The sequence below is a fragment of the Mustela nigripes genome, chromosome 5 (genome assembly GCF_022355385.1).
Source record: "Mustela nigripes isolate SB6536 chromosome 5, MUSNIG.SB6536, whole genome shotgun sequence".
Lineage (NCBI taxonomy): Eukaryota > Metazoa > Chordata > Mammalia > Carnivora > Mustelidae > Mustela > Mustela nigripes.
Window position 1 is genome coordinate 94,669,312 of NC_081561.1, and position 16,923 is coordinate 94,686,234.

General features: G+C 33.3%; 1 protein-coding gene across 5 annotated transcripts in view; it reads left to right on the plus strand.

The window, feature by feature from the left end:
- STXBP5 (syntaxin binding protein 5) overlaps positions 1–16,923 on the plus strand; it is a 182,573-nt gene that overhangs the window by 58,226 nt on the left and 107,424 nt on the right. For all 5 annotated transcript variants that reach the window (XM_059400904.1, XM_059400906.1, XM_059400907.1 and 2 more), the window contains exons 6-8: positions 518–581; positions 5,084–5,167; positions 14,701–14,824. In XM_059400904.1, the coding sequence (XP_059256887.1) occupies positions 518–581; positions 5,084–5,167; positions 14,701–14,824 (272 nt within the window). The remainder of the gene's footprint in view (positions 1–517; positions 582–5,083; positions 5,168–14,700; positions 14,825–16,923) is intronic.

The following is a 16,923-nucleotide window of genomic DNA, read 5'->3' on the forward strand; positions in this document are numbered from 1 at the left end:
TCCATATTAAGAACTATACATCTCTTATACATCACTTACTGAATTGTTTTCCTCCTTAGTAAATATATATTTATTTTTCATTCATTGTTTTCATTGTGATGAATATATAGTTGTACTGAAATATTTAATTGAAAGTCAGGCGTAAGTCAGGCGGAGAAAGACAACTATCATATGATCTCCCTGATATGAGGAAGTGGTGTTGCAACATGGGGGCTTAAGTGGGTATGAGAAGAATAAATGAAAGAAGATGGGATTGGGAGGGAGACAAACCATAAGTGACTCTTAATCTCACAAAACAAACTGAGGGTTGCTGGGGGGAGGGGGTTTGGGAGAAGGGGGTGGTATTATGGACATTGGGGAGGGTATGTGCTTTGGTGAGTGCTGTGAAGTGTCTAAACCTGGTGATTCACAGACCTGTACCCCTGGAGATAAAAATATATGTTTATAAAAAATAAAAAATTATATTAAAAAAAAAAGAAATATTTAATTGAGAAAAAAACTTACTGTTCTGTTTTAGGTCATCTAAATCTCATCCAGGACCAGTTGTCCATATAAGCGATAACCCAATGGATGAAGGAAAGGTAGAATTTTTTTTCTAAAAATACATATTTATTAAATGCATGGATTTGGGTATTTTTTAAAAATAAAGTGTTCTAGTATCACATACATTTACTTGGCAAAATTGAGATTTCTAGCAAAAGTTGTATGTCAAAGACGTGTACTGGTTTATTTATATATTATGAAGAACAAGTGAAATATTTAGAATAATTTACAATTTAAAGAACAAAAGCCCCTAAGACAGATAAAATTTAATAATTACTTATAAAGTTATTAATTTATTTTTAGTTTATTAATATTTTCTGGTAATCCTGGCAAAAACTGTTTTCTTTTGGTTTTGAATTATTTTCAACCTTTATACAATTTTTGTAATATTTATCACATAATGCCTTATGTTAGAGTTGTCTATATCTCATCTCCCTTAAAATTTTCTTCTTAGATAGCCTAGATTAATTATATATTTTTTAAATAGTACTTCATTTTTTATATTCAAACCAGTTTCATATAGTCAGTATCTAATTGTTGTTTAGACTTGTTAATACACTTAAAAATAGAGATTATGCCGAGTGAAGTAAGTCAAGCAGAGAGAGTCAATTATCATATGGTTTCACTTATTTGTGGAGCATAACAAATAGCATGGAAGCCATGGGGAGTTAGAGAGGAGAAGTGAGTTGGGAGAAATTGGAAGGGGAGGTGAACCATGAGAGACTACGGGCTCTGAAAAACAATCTGAGGGGTTTGAAGTGGCGGGGGGTGGTGGGAAGTTGGGGTACCAGGTGGTGGGTATTATAGAGGGCACAGATTGCATGGAGCACTGGGTGTGGTGAAAAAATAATGAATACTGTTATGCTGAAAATAAATAAAAAATAAATTACAAAAAAGAAGTATGGATAAAATAAATCTGAACCATTAATGTAGAAAAAAAAATAATAATAAAATTGCCTTTTCCATGAATCTCTTTACTAATTCAATCTCTTAAGTAGTTCTATTTAATGATATTTCTCTACTTATATAATTTTATGATATTAGCCTACATAAACACCAGGATATTTATCACTATCAGAAGTCAGTGAAATGAAATTTCTAGATTTTGTAGAGGTTTTTTTCTTCCCTCAGTTGGTGGGAATGGTCTAGCCTGTATGTGAACACTATTCTGTTATTTGCCGGTAGGAAAATAAAAGGATAGCTATACTGTTTGGAGTTAGCTTGTAATCATACAAATGCATGTTTTGAGGGAAACTTCACACAGAGCAAGTTACAGTAGCCTGTACATACCTCCACTCCATTTTCCTTGCTACAAAGTTCTTGTATAGAAGCCAAGACTTCTGGTGGGAGGCATGGCAAGAGAATTGAAAACTTCTCTCCCTTCTACCCGGATTCAGTAGATAAGGCATTTCAGTCCTTTCTATGCAGTGTCTCTTTTCTATTCAGTCTTATGACTACTAACGTTCAAGGTGTTCCAACCCATTGATGAGCCATTTCCACATCAATCTTCTTATAATGCCATTTTAATATTATTGCTCTCCTGTTAAAAAAAGTTTTCAGTGGTTCTACAGTAGCTTACAAAATAAATTTCCTTAAAACATAGCCCTAGGTTTTATTGTCTTTCAGAATATCTTTATCAGAATGCTGTGCTGAAATAGTTATTTTCTATATTTGAGCTGCTCATTAATGCCTCTATGGCTCCTTTATGTGAGTCTCCCTCTGTTTGAAATGCTTTCCCACTATTCTCTCTTTGCTGAATACCTACCCACATTATGAAACTCAGATTAAATGTATTTCTTTCATGATATCTTTGCTGATAATCCTGACTAAAAATGCTTTCTTTCACTTCCAAATTCATTAACACCTTAGTTGTACAAGTTTTATAGTATTTGCCACATATTGCCATGTATTAGAAATATGTGCATATCTCACTTCCCCTGAACTTGAAAGACCCCCAAAAGCATAGAGAAAATATTTATGAAGGTTTATGTTTCCCATAGTACCCAACATATAAATAATAATGCCTTAGTGTATACTTAATTTATTGTATAAATAAATTTTGTATAATGCTTATTATTATCCTCATTTTTTTGAAACCTGGTATTATGTTATTCTCCTTAGTTTCCGGAGTTAACCTCACTCAAACATTTTTGAAATACTAAGGTACTAGAATAGATAATATTGTCTAACCTTTGATTTCTAATAGAAAAATCCACTTTATATCAGTGACTCTACTGTTTTCCAAAGATCTCTGTGACACTGTGTTGCTAAAGAAAGGTATAAAGTGACAGGGCAGCTTCCTCCAAAACTAACCTTATGGTAGACGCCACCACATTAAGCAAAGGTTTTAGTGAAGGAAGTTAGGTATTAGTGTAAAATTACTTATGATGATAACAGTAATAACTACCACTTACTGAATTCTCCTTTGTTTTGGGCACTGTGCTTTCTACTTTATATGCACTATTTTATTCTATCATCTTAACAATTTTTAAGTTAGTTATCTTCCCTAATTTACAGATGACAAGGCAAAGACTTCATGCGATTTTGTGTTCCAGAGGTACAAAGCTAGATATCAGTGAAGCTGGGATTTTGAATACTGATTCTTCTGATTTCATTCCCAGAGTTATTGATGTAGAGAGTTAATTCATATTCAGCATGCCCATTAATGCTTTTATGAAATAAAAAATAAAAGGAAACTAGCCAGCAGAATACCAATTAGTATCTCTGAGTTATGAAAGATTCTAGTGAGAATAAATACTATGTCTTTAAGTTAGCTTTTTGATTTTTTAATACTTAGAGGTTATGTGGATTAAAGCCTAACCTGTTAGCATAGATTTCTAACATTCTTAGGATGTTAGAGCTGGCTGAAGGGGGTTAAAACTTACTATAACCCTCTTGTTATTAAGATCTGGATGGGTAAAATTATTTCCTTAATGTTACATGGCTTCTAAGTAACAGATGTTTAAGACTAGAGCATAAGTGACCTGTGCCCTGAACCAATCCAGTGCTCAGTTAGTCACATGTCTAAGATATTTAGAAGGACTAGGAAAAGATAAAGGAAACAAATACCAGTTTTTCCTAGGAGTATATATGTCACATTGCCTAGGCAAGAACAATTTATGTAGCAAAATTAACTGTACTTCCTACAAAGGTGAGGAGAGTTTTGTTAGCTTCAGTTATTGCCCCTCCAAGTATCCCTGTAGTCTGAACTCCACTAAATTGCTATTTTATTAAAATTACTGGGTTTGGGGATACCTGGGTGGTTCAGTGGTTAAGGGTCTGTCTTTGGCTCAGGACAAGATGATTAAGCCCCACATCTGGCTCCCTATTTAGTGGGGAGTCTGCTTCTGCCTCTGTCCTTCCCCTCTGCTCATGTTCTCTCTCTGGCTCTCTCTCAAATAAATGGAAATCTTAAAAAAAAAACAACAAAACACCTAGGTCTGCCCTAACTATGTTCATATCCCCAGATTACATGAAGAAGTATTGGCTACCTACTAATCATATATGTATTCACGAAATAAACATTTATTGAGCATCTCCTGTGTACTAGGCAGGATATTAGAGACATATAGGTGAAAATGCATGTGCTAACATAGGAGAAGGAGGATCTTAATCTATCTAGAAGAATTGGGGGCTGGCTTACCCAAGGGAGCAATACTAAATTGGGACTTAAAAAATGAATAGATCACTCAGTGAATAAAAGAATAGGAGGTTTCAAGCAAAGGGGATATTGAGATTTGAAAAATGTCAAGGTGGAGATTTGTGGGCAGTAGAGGTTAGATATTCATTCACAAAAAAACATATTAAGTACCTACAACATATCAGTCAAGCTCTGTGCCTTATGGTAGTGGTGAACAATATAAGAAGAGTCCTTGCCTAAATAAACTAGTGTTATAGTCAATAAGAGAATTCTGCTAAGGAAAAGGCCATTATTGTGTAGTGACCCTTCAGATTAAAAAATGTACACAGTGCTGTTGGAACACATAGAAATGGGATTGATTTATATTTGGTAGGTCAGGGAAGGCTTTTTAAAGGAAATGATAGCTAAAACAACATTGGAAAAATTAGTAGGATTGGTCAAAGAGGATAACTTCACTGTCACCACTGGAAGTAAGAGTCTGAATCTTATGAGAAGGATCTAGGCTAGATATAATTTGGAGCTTTTCAATAGATGAGTCAATGACATTGCCTGATAATGTTTACCTTAGGAAAGTTTGTAAACTTTAAAGCACATACAAATGTTAATTTTTATTTTAATTTATTATGTTATATTAATGAAAATATACACTCAGGACTTCAAAATGTTACTATTTTCTTTCTCAATAATTAGCTATATAAGTTAAGTCCATAATCATCAAAGGCATATAAATATGCAGTGCACTATTCTCATTTGTCATTCATGTGATTGTCAGTGCAGATGTTTAATTAATTATAACTTTATCCTTGAAGATACAAATGATAATAGTTATCTTTATTGTCAGCATATAAATGTTTCACATAATGTCATTCCTAGGTCATGTGAAATTGTCTTTTATTACAGCTTTTGATTGGCTTTGAATCAGGAACAGTGGTGTTATGGGACCTCAAATCAAAGAAAGCCGACTACAGATACACGTATGATGAGGTAATACTATTTTTACTAATCAAATATTATTCTTGTCATTTTTCTAATTCAGAATAGATTCTTTAAGAACTTAATTGGTGATTTTAGTTGAGGCAACCTTTGTAATTGCAGTAACACACACACACACACACACACACACACATAAATAAAATAGATAATCCCGTATCTCAAATGATTTAAAAACAATCTCTTTTCCATTCCTGTTATTTGGCCATCTAATCCCCTTAATTCTGGTACCCATGTGACCAGATTCTCATGTATTCTTCTAGAGGTATTCTGTCATCTATAAGCAAATTAATAAATGTATCCTAAATAAATCCTATTTCTGTATTATAGACAACTGATAGTATACTGTAGACAGTTATAGTTTTGCTTGCTTTAAGATCCAAATAGAGATTAACTGTGATTGATTAATGTCTTCTGTGTTTCTTTTAAACTGTAGGCCACTCCTCTTACTCTTTGCTTTCCCTTTCTTATTTCATTTCTTCCTTTTGGCCATGTATTCACTGAAGATAGTTTCTCAAAGACTAGATTTTTCTGATTCCAGAAAAAATGTTCTCATGTTCTAGAAAAATCTAGGGCTTAACACTTGTGTTTAACATTTTATTTTTTTTTTACTCCCCCTTAGGTTTCCTATAAAATAGATAGGTTACTGAGTCTTGACCAAATTCAGGTTCATTTTTCATTTTTAGCCAGCTTTCTTCTTAAATGATGCTGATGCCCTTCTGTCAGTTGGAGTGTTAGTGTCTGTGAGGTTAGCACCCAGTGCTGTTCAAAGCCTAGATTTATTAATACATACAGGTTGCAAAATGAAGATGTTCTAATTCTGTAATTCCTTCTCTTTTCTTAGCTCAGGCACTTTAGTGTAAAGAGAAACTTCTCACCTACTATTTGGTTAAATAGTAGTATAGTTAATAAAGGAAAGCATAAATGATTCTTATCTTTTATTTCAGTATTTATTCTAAAGGGGTTCTGTAATGATCCCAGTGGTGACCAATCTGTTCTTCCTTTTAGTTTCACTATATACTTAAAGATTTAAACATATTTGATGCACTTCAATACACTGACGTTATTGTCCTTTTTGATTTTCAAATTCTCCCATTTTGGTCATGAACCACCTCCTTTTGGTTCCTGAGTTCTTTTTTGATAATAGTCTTAGATAGCTTCCCTGCTTTATGTTACAAAAAGGTATTAACTATTAATCTTGTATATTTTTGTTTCTAACCTAGAATAAGATTTTTTTCTTATGAAATGTGGCTTCTTTCAGTGTGAAATGATATCTAGTAACTATAATCTGAGGATTAGCAGGGTCACAATTTCTAATTCAATGAATAGAGCTAGGAAATGTATAAGTGGTTTTGCTTATTTTTAAGACAAAATATGTCATGTCTTCATATCGATGCGTTCAGTTACTTAAAACAGCAGATTATATTGAGTAACTATAATAATACTTGGAATACTTCATAAATGTTTGTATGTGGTCTTTGTAAGCATGGCTAAAAGAATTTCCTTTGTTTTCATAGCTGCATACTTTTTGTTTTGTGTTTTATCATGCTTTTTATTTTCAAAGTTTTTAGTTAGTAAGCACTGTGATTCACTAATCAAGATCCTAAAAATATAAAAAAGAACATTTTAAAAAAATTTTTTATTTTTTATAAACATATATTTTTATCCCCAGGGGTACAGGTCTGTGAATCGCCAGGTTTACACACTTCACAGCACTCACCAAAGCACAAAGCCTCCCCAATATCCATAATCCCACCCCCCTTCTCCCAACCCCCCACCCCCAGCAACCCTCAGTTTGTTTTGTGAGATTAAGAGTCACTTATGGTTTGTCTCCCTCCCAATCCCATCTTGTTAAACAAAGAACATTTTTAATAAAGGTCTCTTTTAATCTCATTGGAAGTTTTGTCCTGTAAATCTATTTTTTAAACTAAAATCAGAGCAGATTTTAAAAATTCACCTTTTTTTTTTTGTTTTGCTTCTTATGAATTTAGATAGTGATCTTGGTTTTAGCCATTATAGAGTCACAGTGACTGGATTTACCCTCTTGCCTTAAACAAATACTTGGAAAAATACATGAAACAAAAAATAATTTCATGTATTTTTAGAAATTAGATAGCAAGTAGTAAGAACAGTGATTCCTTAGAGAGGAAACAAACAAGGGGAGCCATTTAGTTGCCTTAGCTTATGGCCCAGAGATTTTCCAGGTCTCAGTACATAAAGAGGAAACCTAGGTGGGAACTCCACAGTTGCTCTGAATTAAGGAAACAGAATTGGGAATTTGGGGGAAGCTGAAGTGTTTGTAGCTAAGACAAGCTACCAAAGGGTAGTGAACTACGTAGAGAAAGAGAAGTGTACAGGGAACACCCTACCCTGAGTTTTAAGGTAAATACTGATTAGTGTGTGACTGTGAGGCTTAGAAAAGATCCATCAAAAAGGAATAGGCAAAACAATTGTAGTAGCACACAGGGCCAAGAATAGATTACATTAGTAACAGAGTGGAGAAATCTTGTAACGCACAGAACATCAGGAAAAGTACTCAAAAGGTATTACCTCAGTAGTGGGGCTACACTAATCCCAAAGACACATCTGGAGGGCCTAACAAAGCTTAAAATCAAGACTTGAGAAGTCTAAACTGTTTTCAAATAACATAACTACTCAAAAAAGCTCAACAAATATTATAAGGGATATAATAATAACCCACCATAAATTTCACAGTAGTTAGCATCCAAATAAAAATCTGAGGCATAGAAAGAAGCCAGAAAGTATAATGCAAAATGAAGAGAATTCAGTCATTAGAATCAGACTCTGAAATGGCACAGGTGATAGATTTAGTAGGCAAGGATATTAAAACAAATGTTACTAAATAGGTTCTATGTGCTACAGGAGGTAAGTGAAAGTATAAACATGTTGAAAAGAATTTTTCAATTCTTCTTGTCCTAAGTGGAACTTCTAGAGATGAAAAAAAGAAAATGTCTGAGATAAAAAAAAATACTCTGGATTGGTTTACCAAAAGATTTGATCTTGCAGAAGAGAAGATAATGAACGTGAAGATACAGCAGTGAAACTGCTCAATATGAAAGATGGGAGATAAGGAGCAGAATATCAGTGAACTGTGCTTCAACTTCAAGCAGACTAATCTATGTGTAATAGTTCCAGAAGAAGGAGCATGGACAGAAAGTGTATTTGAAGAAATAATGATGCAGATATTTCCAAATTTGATGTCAACTACAAACCCTATAATAGATATAGATATCCCAGAAGTTCTGTGAACTGAAAGCAGAAGGAAAATGAAAGAAAGCTATGTAAAAGCACATATTTCAGTTGCTTAAAACTAGAATTAGTGGTACAGGACATCTTAAAGGCAACCAGAAGTTGTGGGAAGGGAACACATTTAATACCGAGGAACAATGGTTTCCTTACAAACAGTGCAAGCCAGAACACAGTAGAACAATACCTTTATAGTACTGAAAGAAAAAATTGTCAACCTAGCATTTTATATTCAGCAAAGCTATCTTTTCAAAACAAAAGGATAATGCTTTACACACATCAAAAACTCAAAGAATTCATCACTTACAGACCTTCACTGCAAGACATACTCAAAAGTTTTTCATGCAACAGCAAGTGATATTAATGGAAATATGGGTCTACTCAAAGGAATAAAGGATACCAGAAATGGTAGATATGTAGGTAGATATAGAAGTTTTTAAATTTTTTTATTCTCTTTAAGAGGTTATTATGCAAGTCAAAAATGATAAAAATGCTTTGTAGGATTTCTGACATGCAGAAATAAAATGCAGATGACAGTAGCACAAAGGTCAGGAGACAGAATCTTTTTGCAAGTTATTATATTCTACCTGCAGTGTTATGATATTACTTGAAGGTGAAGTTTGATAGGATAAAGATACATGCTATAAATACTAAAGGAAATACCAGTGCAACAACAGTAACCTAGATAGTTAAGCCAAAGAGGAATATAAAATGAAATTTAAAAAATTTTTAATCCAAAAGGAGACAGAAGAGAAAAGGAGGAACAAAGAACAGATGGGGGAAATAGAAAAAAAAATAACAGAGCGACAGATTTAGACCCAGCTATGTCAGTAATCATATTAAATGCAGTCCTTTGAATATCCCGAAATAAATGGCAAAGATTGTCAAATTAGATCACAAAGGAAGATCAAACTCTACACTATTAAAAACCCAATTTAAATGTAAAGACCCAGAAGTGTTAGCAAAAAGATGGAAAAGTAATGTTAGCACCAAATTACAAGAGTGCTGAAATGGCTGTATTAGTATCAACAAAGTAGATAGCCAGGTGTGCTCCTCAACACCAGAACACCATTCTTTTCAAGGACACATAAAATATTCACCAAAACAGAACATAGTTTGTGCCATAAAAACAATCATAATTTTAGAAATATTGAAATCATTAAAATCATATTCATTTACTCTAATAGAATTAAAAATAATAAGATAGATGAAAAAACTACAAATATTTGAAAGTGAAACAATATACTTTAAAATGACCCATGGATCAAAGAAGAAACTATTTTACACTGAAAAGAAAAAGGTGAAAATAGAAACATATTAAAGTCCATGAAATGCTGCTAGAGATTCAGTAAAACATTGTTAATGTTAGGAAACAAGAAGTGTCTCAAATCAATGGCCTCAGCTTCCATCATGAGAAACAAGAAGAGCAAATTAAATCCAGAGTAAGCTGTGGAATTGAAATAACCAATCAATGAAATAGATAGCATAAAAACAACAGAGAAAATTGGTACAATCCTCATTTTGTGGAGATTGATAAAATGGGTAAACAGCCACAGTGACAAAAAGAGAAAAGACACAAATTACCATAATAGGCATGTAAAAGGAGATTATTACTTCAATTCTACAGAAATGCAGAGATTGGTAAGGAAATATGTGCAATTTCATACCATTGATTTCATTGTAAATGAAGTGGCCAAATGCCTTGAAAGACACCAAATTCTTTGAAAGTTCTATTATCTCCTTCTAGGAGAAATAGTTAATCTGAGTAGCTTTATGTCTATTAAAGAATTTGAATTTTTAATGAAAATGTTTCTCATGAAGAAAACTCTAGGTTCGTAGGGCTTACTGGTAAATTTTACCAAATAGTACTCACTGTACCCAAACTCCTTCCAAAAATGGAGGAGGGTATACTACCCATTTCATCCTGTGAGGGCCTCATTATTTTCATACCAAAACCTGACAAATTATAAGAAAGCTTCAGATTAATAAACATATCCAGTAGAGATGCAAAGTCATAAAACATTAATAAATAGTAACATAGTGACTACATTTAAATAATAGTGCTGTGGATGTAAGATCTAACTTCTAAATTGACTTGTTCTAAGGTAAACTGAGTGAAAATTTCTGGCTATATTTCCATGAGTTCATGCTATTTTATGTGCTTATTTCATATAAAAATGCTTTATATTTGATTCTTAATGCAGATTGCCAAGTATATAATTTTAGACATTGAAGAAAAGATTATAATTCTCACCAGTGAAGGTTAAAACTTTAAGACCTTCACAAAATACCACCCCACACCTTCCTTCCCCCAATATTTACTTCCTATCAGTGGTGTATTACTTCAGTCATATTCATTTTTATCACACAGGGGCAAATAAATAGCATTGTGATATCAATTTTGAACATTTCTAATACAAAAACGTTCTTGCTGCAGTTTTAATTGTTCATTTGGTTTTTTGAAGGTGATTTAGATGGGTGGGAGTAATGGAAGCAGAAATTCATCTTTACTCTAAGCTTTTTGTTGCTTTGTGTAACCATAGTACTTTTCAAATTGACACACTCACCTGGTTTTATGTCTAAACGGTAGACTTTGAGTGTACTTGGGGTAGTATTCCTAATTTTCTACAGATGTTTTCTGCATGGAATATCTATATAGAATTATATTAATCTATATAGAATTCTATTTCTTCAACGACATTTCATTCCTTTTAGGCTATCAATAGTGTTAAGATACTAGTTTAGGATATCAGTAGTGTTAGTATAGTAACTAATGTGTTGGCAGAAATGAAATATACCATTATTGATGTTTTAAGAGTAATTTAGTACTTATCAAACTATTTTAAAGGTTATTCTTTGTCATGTCTGGAGTTGATCCGTGACTTTTGTATTCTGGTTTCATGTTGTTTTTTCCTGGTAGACTAAGAAGCTACAGATAGAAATATAGGTATACAAAAAAAAAATAGTTTATGCATTGCTAGCCCTGTGAGTACATTTATCCTAAGAATGTCAGTCTTCTAAAAAAGAATATTGAAATAGTATGTTTGTAACTCACAATACTGGAATCAGTAAGAGCTTTTTAAAAATTACATTTCACCCTATAGACACTCATTGAAACACTTACTCCTTTAAGGTTGTCTTTTCAATGCTTAGAAAGGTGCTGTTATTAAGACAGCTTATTTTCTGTTTATTTATCTCTCTTACACACACACACACACACACACACACATACACACACACACACATACACGCTCACATGCACACACTCCCCAAAGATAAAATAATGCTTAGAAGAATGAATAATTTGTTTGGATTCTTAAAATAGCTAAGATAGTTTCATTTTGGTTTATTTTTAATGGAAATGGCAGTGTTTTCAATTTATGTCTGTTAACATCTTTAGAGAAGCTATAAATCACTTACTATCCAACTCAGTCATCTTACAAAAATATATTATTCTATGATTATCTTACTCAATTAAACAATATTACGTTGCATCCCTTCTACAATGGAAATAATAATAAAATGTTAATAAGTTAAAATATTAGGACCAAAGTTGTACAATTTGATGTATTATACATATATATATATAAAATAATTCATCCAATACTATAAACATTCACTTTATTATTTGATAACATGAGAATAATAAAAGTAGTGTTTTCAGTATTTCCTTCCCATATGTTTGTAAGCATTGTAATTTAAAATCAAAATCTGTATTATAAAATTTTTTTCTTTTGTCATTTCAGTGACATCTTCTAAGGTTTTAGGAATAGTAATCATACTAGCAGTCAATGCTGCTTTACAATATAATATTAAGATCTTATTTTCTGGAGGAAAAGGGATTATTTTTGGTGTCAGTCTGCTAAGTATTTATCAGTTTATAATGTAGGAATAGCTGGACTAAGATTTACGTACAACTCTTACTGTGAAATGATTCTAATCATACTGATCAGTTTACACAACAAGTAAATAGGGAATTTATCTAATTTCCTCAGTATTTTGAGTTAGTGTGTGTAAAATTTGATAGGTAAATAGCTAGCCTGTTATCTTTCCAGGAAGTATTCTTAACGATGGTCTCTTAATTGGTAAGAATAGCACAAAACATCATATGTACTACTTTTGCCAAAGCCAAATAATTAGATATCACAGTTTTAAAAAATGTTTCAGAGTAGGCAATCCTCATGCTATTCTTTTAATTTTCACAGATGAGAATACTGTCACACTGATATTCCATTAACTGCCTCATGCACTGCTATATAGTGAAGATTTCTTGTCAGATACTGCATCTTATAAATAATTTTTTTAGATATGTATATACTGCTCCCGTGGCTTATGCCAGTAGCTATATCATCTTCCCTCCCTTTTCTCGACATTTTTTTCTCTACCCTGAATTCATCGTGTTTCTCTACAACTTTTGTATGTCACTGATTTATTATGTTAGTTTCCATCCATTTCATCCTTGATATCTCCTGTTTCCCTTCATCTCTATCTGTAGTCTCCCATTTTTAAAAAATCAAGTAACCTCTTAAGAATCTTCTGGAAATTGCATATCTTGGAAAAATAAGCCAATTTATGTACAAAATTCCTCAACCCCAGTTGATACTACTACCTACTTCTATCTCATATTGTCTCCCATGAATTATTCAGTTTTGCTCCTAACCCACCTTCTGATTGTAAAGGTGTTCAGGTTTGGTTAGTTAGATTTACTTTTCCCATTTTGTTTACATAAATTTCTACTTTGTTTTCTGAAAAGGACTAAAGAGAAAGTAAAACTGCATGTTTTATACATATATAGTTTGTATGTGGTGTATATTATACACATATACTTTATACATAGACGTAATGCTACATATGTACTACTTAAGTGTGTATCAGTATATATACTTACCAATATACTATACTTAGATAATATATACATATAATACAAACATAAATAGCATATGTGTAGTTATTACATGCAGTGGTATTAAAGAGGCTATTGGAAAAAAGTGGTATCTAGTATGAACTTGGATTTGTATTTAGAAAATTGCGGAAGTAATTGAAAAAATCATGTATATTTATTTCAGTGCAAAAGTTCGTATTTGGTTATTCTTTTGTGGAGTATTTTCTGGCATTTGTTTCTCTTTGTTATCCAAAATAATTGTGAACCACTGGTCCCTGTAATTAGTACTTATTTTTGGAAAAGTTAATAATTTAATACCATCTTTAAATAAAATGGTACTTTTTAAAAAGTATATTTTATTTATTTATTGGACAGAGAGAGAGAGAGATCACAAGTAGGCAGAGAGGCAGGCAGAGAGAGAGAGGAGGAAGCAGGCTCCCCGCTGAGCAGAGAGCCCGATGTGGGACTCGATCCCAGGACGCTGGGATCATGACCTGAGCCGAAGGCAGCTGCTTAACCAACTGAGCCACCCAGGCGTCCCTGGAATAAGCTTTTTACTGTTGTAAGCTTTTATTTAGGGGGCACTTGAGGGGCACAGCCAATTAAGCTTCTGACTCTTCATTACAGCTTAGGTCATGATCTCAGGGTTTTAAGATCAGGCCCCATGTTGGGCTCCAGACTCAGTACAGAGTCTGCTTGAGATTCTCTCTCCCTCTCCCCTTTTCCTGTGTGCTCGCTCACTCTCTCTCAAATAAATTGATAAATCTTTAAAATAAAAGATTAGGGATGCCTGGGTGGCTAAGTCGATTAAGCAACTGCCTTCGGCTCAGGTCATTATCTCAGGGTCCTGCGATGGAGCCCAGCATCAGGCTCCCCAGCTCAGTAGGGAGTGTGCTTTTCCTTCTACCCTTCACTCTGCCTTTTCTCAAATAAATAAAATCTTTAAAGAAAAGTGTTCTGTTTAATGCAGCCAGTTTTTCTGATGAGATATTGGTTGTTAATTACATGGTAATTTATGTTTAGGTATAGTTTATTCTAAGAATCCATAAGAATACATTGTTTTTCTGAGCTCATTAATAATTCACATATCACTGTTATATCATTCTTATGCTGGCTTAAGGAATAAAGTAAAAATAATTTAAAATAGTGCCAGTACCATATTAAATCTCATTTGCATTAAAGAGGGTTGTGGAATGTAAAGTTAATGTGTTGACTTCAGCTTAGGAAATATGAAAACGTTAGCTTTGCGCAGTGGCAGTATCGTAGCCAATGAGGAAATACGAAAAAGTTTGAAGTGAAAATTATAATACCGATTGTGTATAGCTTGGTTTTTAGATTGTTGTTTCTAAAAGTGGAATTCTTCACTCCTCTTATATAGGCTATTCACTCTGTTGCTTGGCATCATGAGGGAAAACAATTTATTTGCAGTCATTCAGATGGTACCTTGACTATATGGAATGTGAGGTCTCCAGCCAAGCCTATACAGACAATCACTCCACATGGTAAGAACATATCCCTTTTGAACACTACATAAATTGTGATGTACAACAAACTATTTTGAGTTTGCATTTGGATTTTTTTTTGAGAATGAGTTTTCTTTCATTTTGAGGAAATTAAAAATATGTATACATGTAGTAATGAAATGAATAACAACCAGGTAACAAAAATCTCTATATTTACAGTTGAAATTTCAAATTTGAACTTTGAGAAAATGAATGGTACATTATATTCTGACTATTACTTGTCCAGTAGTCCAGAAAGTAAGTAATTTTGTGAATGTTAACAGGACTTACTTTAAGCCTTTGTCATCTTAAAGTTATCAATTGCAGAGTTGCTAATACACACACACACAAACACACACATACAAAGTGTGTGGAAACACTTTGAACTCTACAGAAGGTAATTTTATGCATTGAAGTATTATGTCAAGGGTGCCCAAGATCACCACAGGTTTAACGATTTACTAAAAAGACTCACAGGACTCCGCAAAAGGACGAAGAGCAAAATCAGCAAAGGAAAACGGTACATAGGATGAAGTCTGGAGGAAGCCAGGCTCAAGCTTCCAATGGTCCTTTCCCAGTAGAGTGACACAAGACATGCTTACTTCCTCTAGCAATGACTTATTACCAGATGTGTGAACTGTTGTCTATCACAGAAGTTCATTTGAGCCCAGGAGCCCAGAGCTTTTATTGGAATCAGGCCATAGGCACTATCTGCTTATAGCATGCATCAGAATTTCAGATGTCCAGCGGAAACCAGGGATTCATCATGAATTATTTTGTTCATATGAACAACTTAGGCACACTATGCCACCCTCATCAGTCTAGGAATGGTGGAAACCATCTCGAAAGCCAGTTACCAGATGCCAACCAAGAGCAAACCTTGCAAGCCATCCTTTCCTGGGATAGCAGTCTCAAGCTTGCTTATTCTTTTCTGTGCAAGAGCTATTTATAAAATTTCTGAGGTTTAATTAGGGTGTTCATGAACAGATTATGAAGACCTTTCTTGAGTTTTGGATGAAGTTTAGGAATTTGCATTTCTTTATTAATCTACATTCTCCAACCACCCTAAGAGACTCTTAACCAGTGGATTTTGAGAGATTAAAGGAACTATTCTTTACATTTAGTCTATTGAAGATTATCCTTGTGGTATTGCTCATATTTCATTATTTGCTTTAAAATTATCAGGACCCACTTTAAAAAAGTATAGGTTCATTCTGAATTATTGCAATGTAAAAAATAAATAATAAAATTAAAATATTTATCTGTCTGTGGCAGGATGGGTTTTTAGAGTTGTTTGTTTTTTTAAGAAAACAGTAATTCATAAAGCCACACATTGTAGTATACTTTATCATTGCTGTGTGGTAGCAATCATCTGGAAAAGCCCTTATTTTAACTTTGCTATGGGTCTATTATGCATGCATCCAGAGGATAGATAGCCCTTATGACTGAGGTTCCAGTTCTTCTTTAATATATTTTCATTCTTTATTCATTCTTGGTGATACACCTGAAAATTACCACAAATTTTCGGATTTCCTAAGACCTCTCGAACCTAAGAATCCTGAAAACCAAAAAAGATGATTAGTCTTAAAACTTTGATTTCAAATTCAGAGAAAATGAACCAGTATCAAAGGCAGTAGAAATATACAACATTGGCTTTGTAGTTTTAAGTCTGTCAAAATTTTTATTTTTTTTTTAAATAAGAATGGCACTTTTTTCTTTTGAATCATTTGAGAGTAAGCTGTTGACATACTGCCCAGTCACCCCAAAATATTCTAGTATCTGTTTTTTTCATTTTATTTTATTTTTTTAAATTTTTTATTTCTTTTCAGTGTAACAGTATTCATTGTTTTTGTACCATACCCAGTGTTCCAGGCAATCCGTGCCCTCTATAATACCCACCAGCTGGTTCCTTCAACCTCCCACCCCTCGCCCCTTCAAAACCCTCAGATTGTTTTTTCAGAGCCCATAGTCTGTCATGGTTCACCTCCCCTTCCAATTTCCCTCAACTCCCTTCTCCTCTCCATCTCCCCTTGTCCTCCATGTTAGTCGTTATGCTCCACAAATAAGTGAAACCATATGATAATTGACTCTCTCTGCTT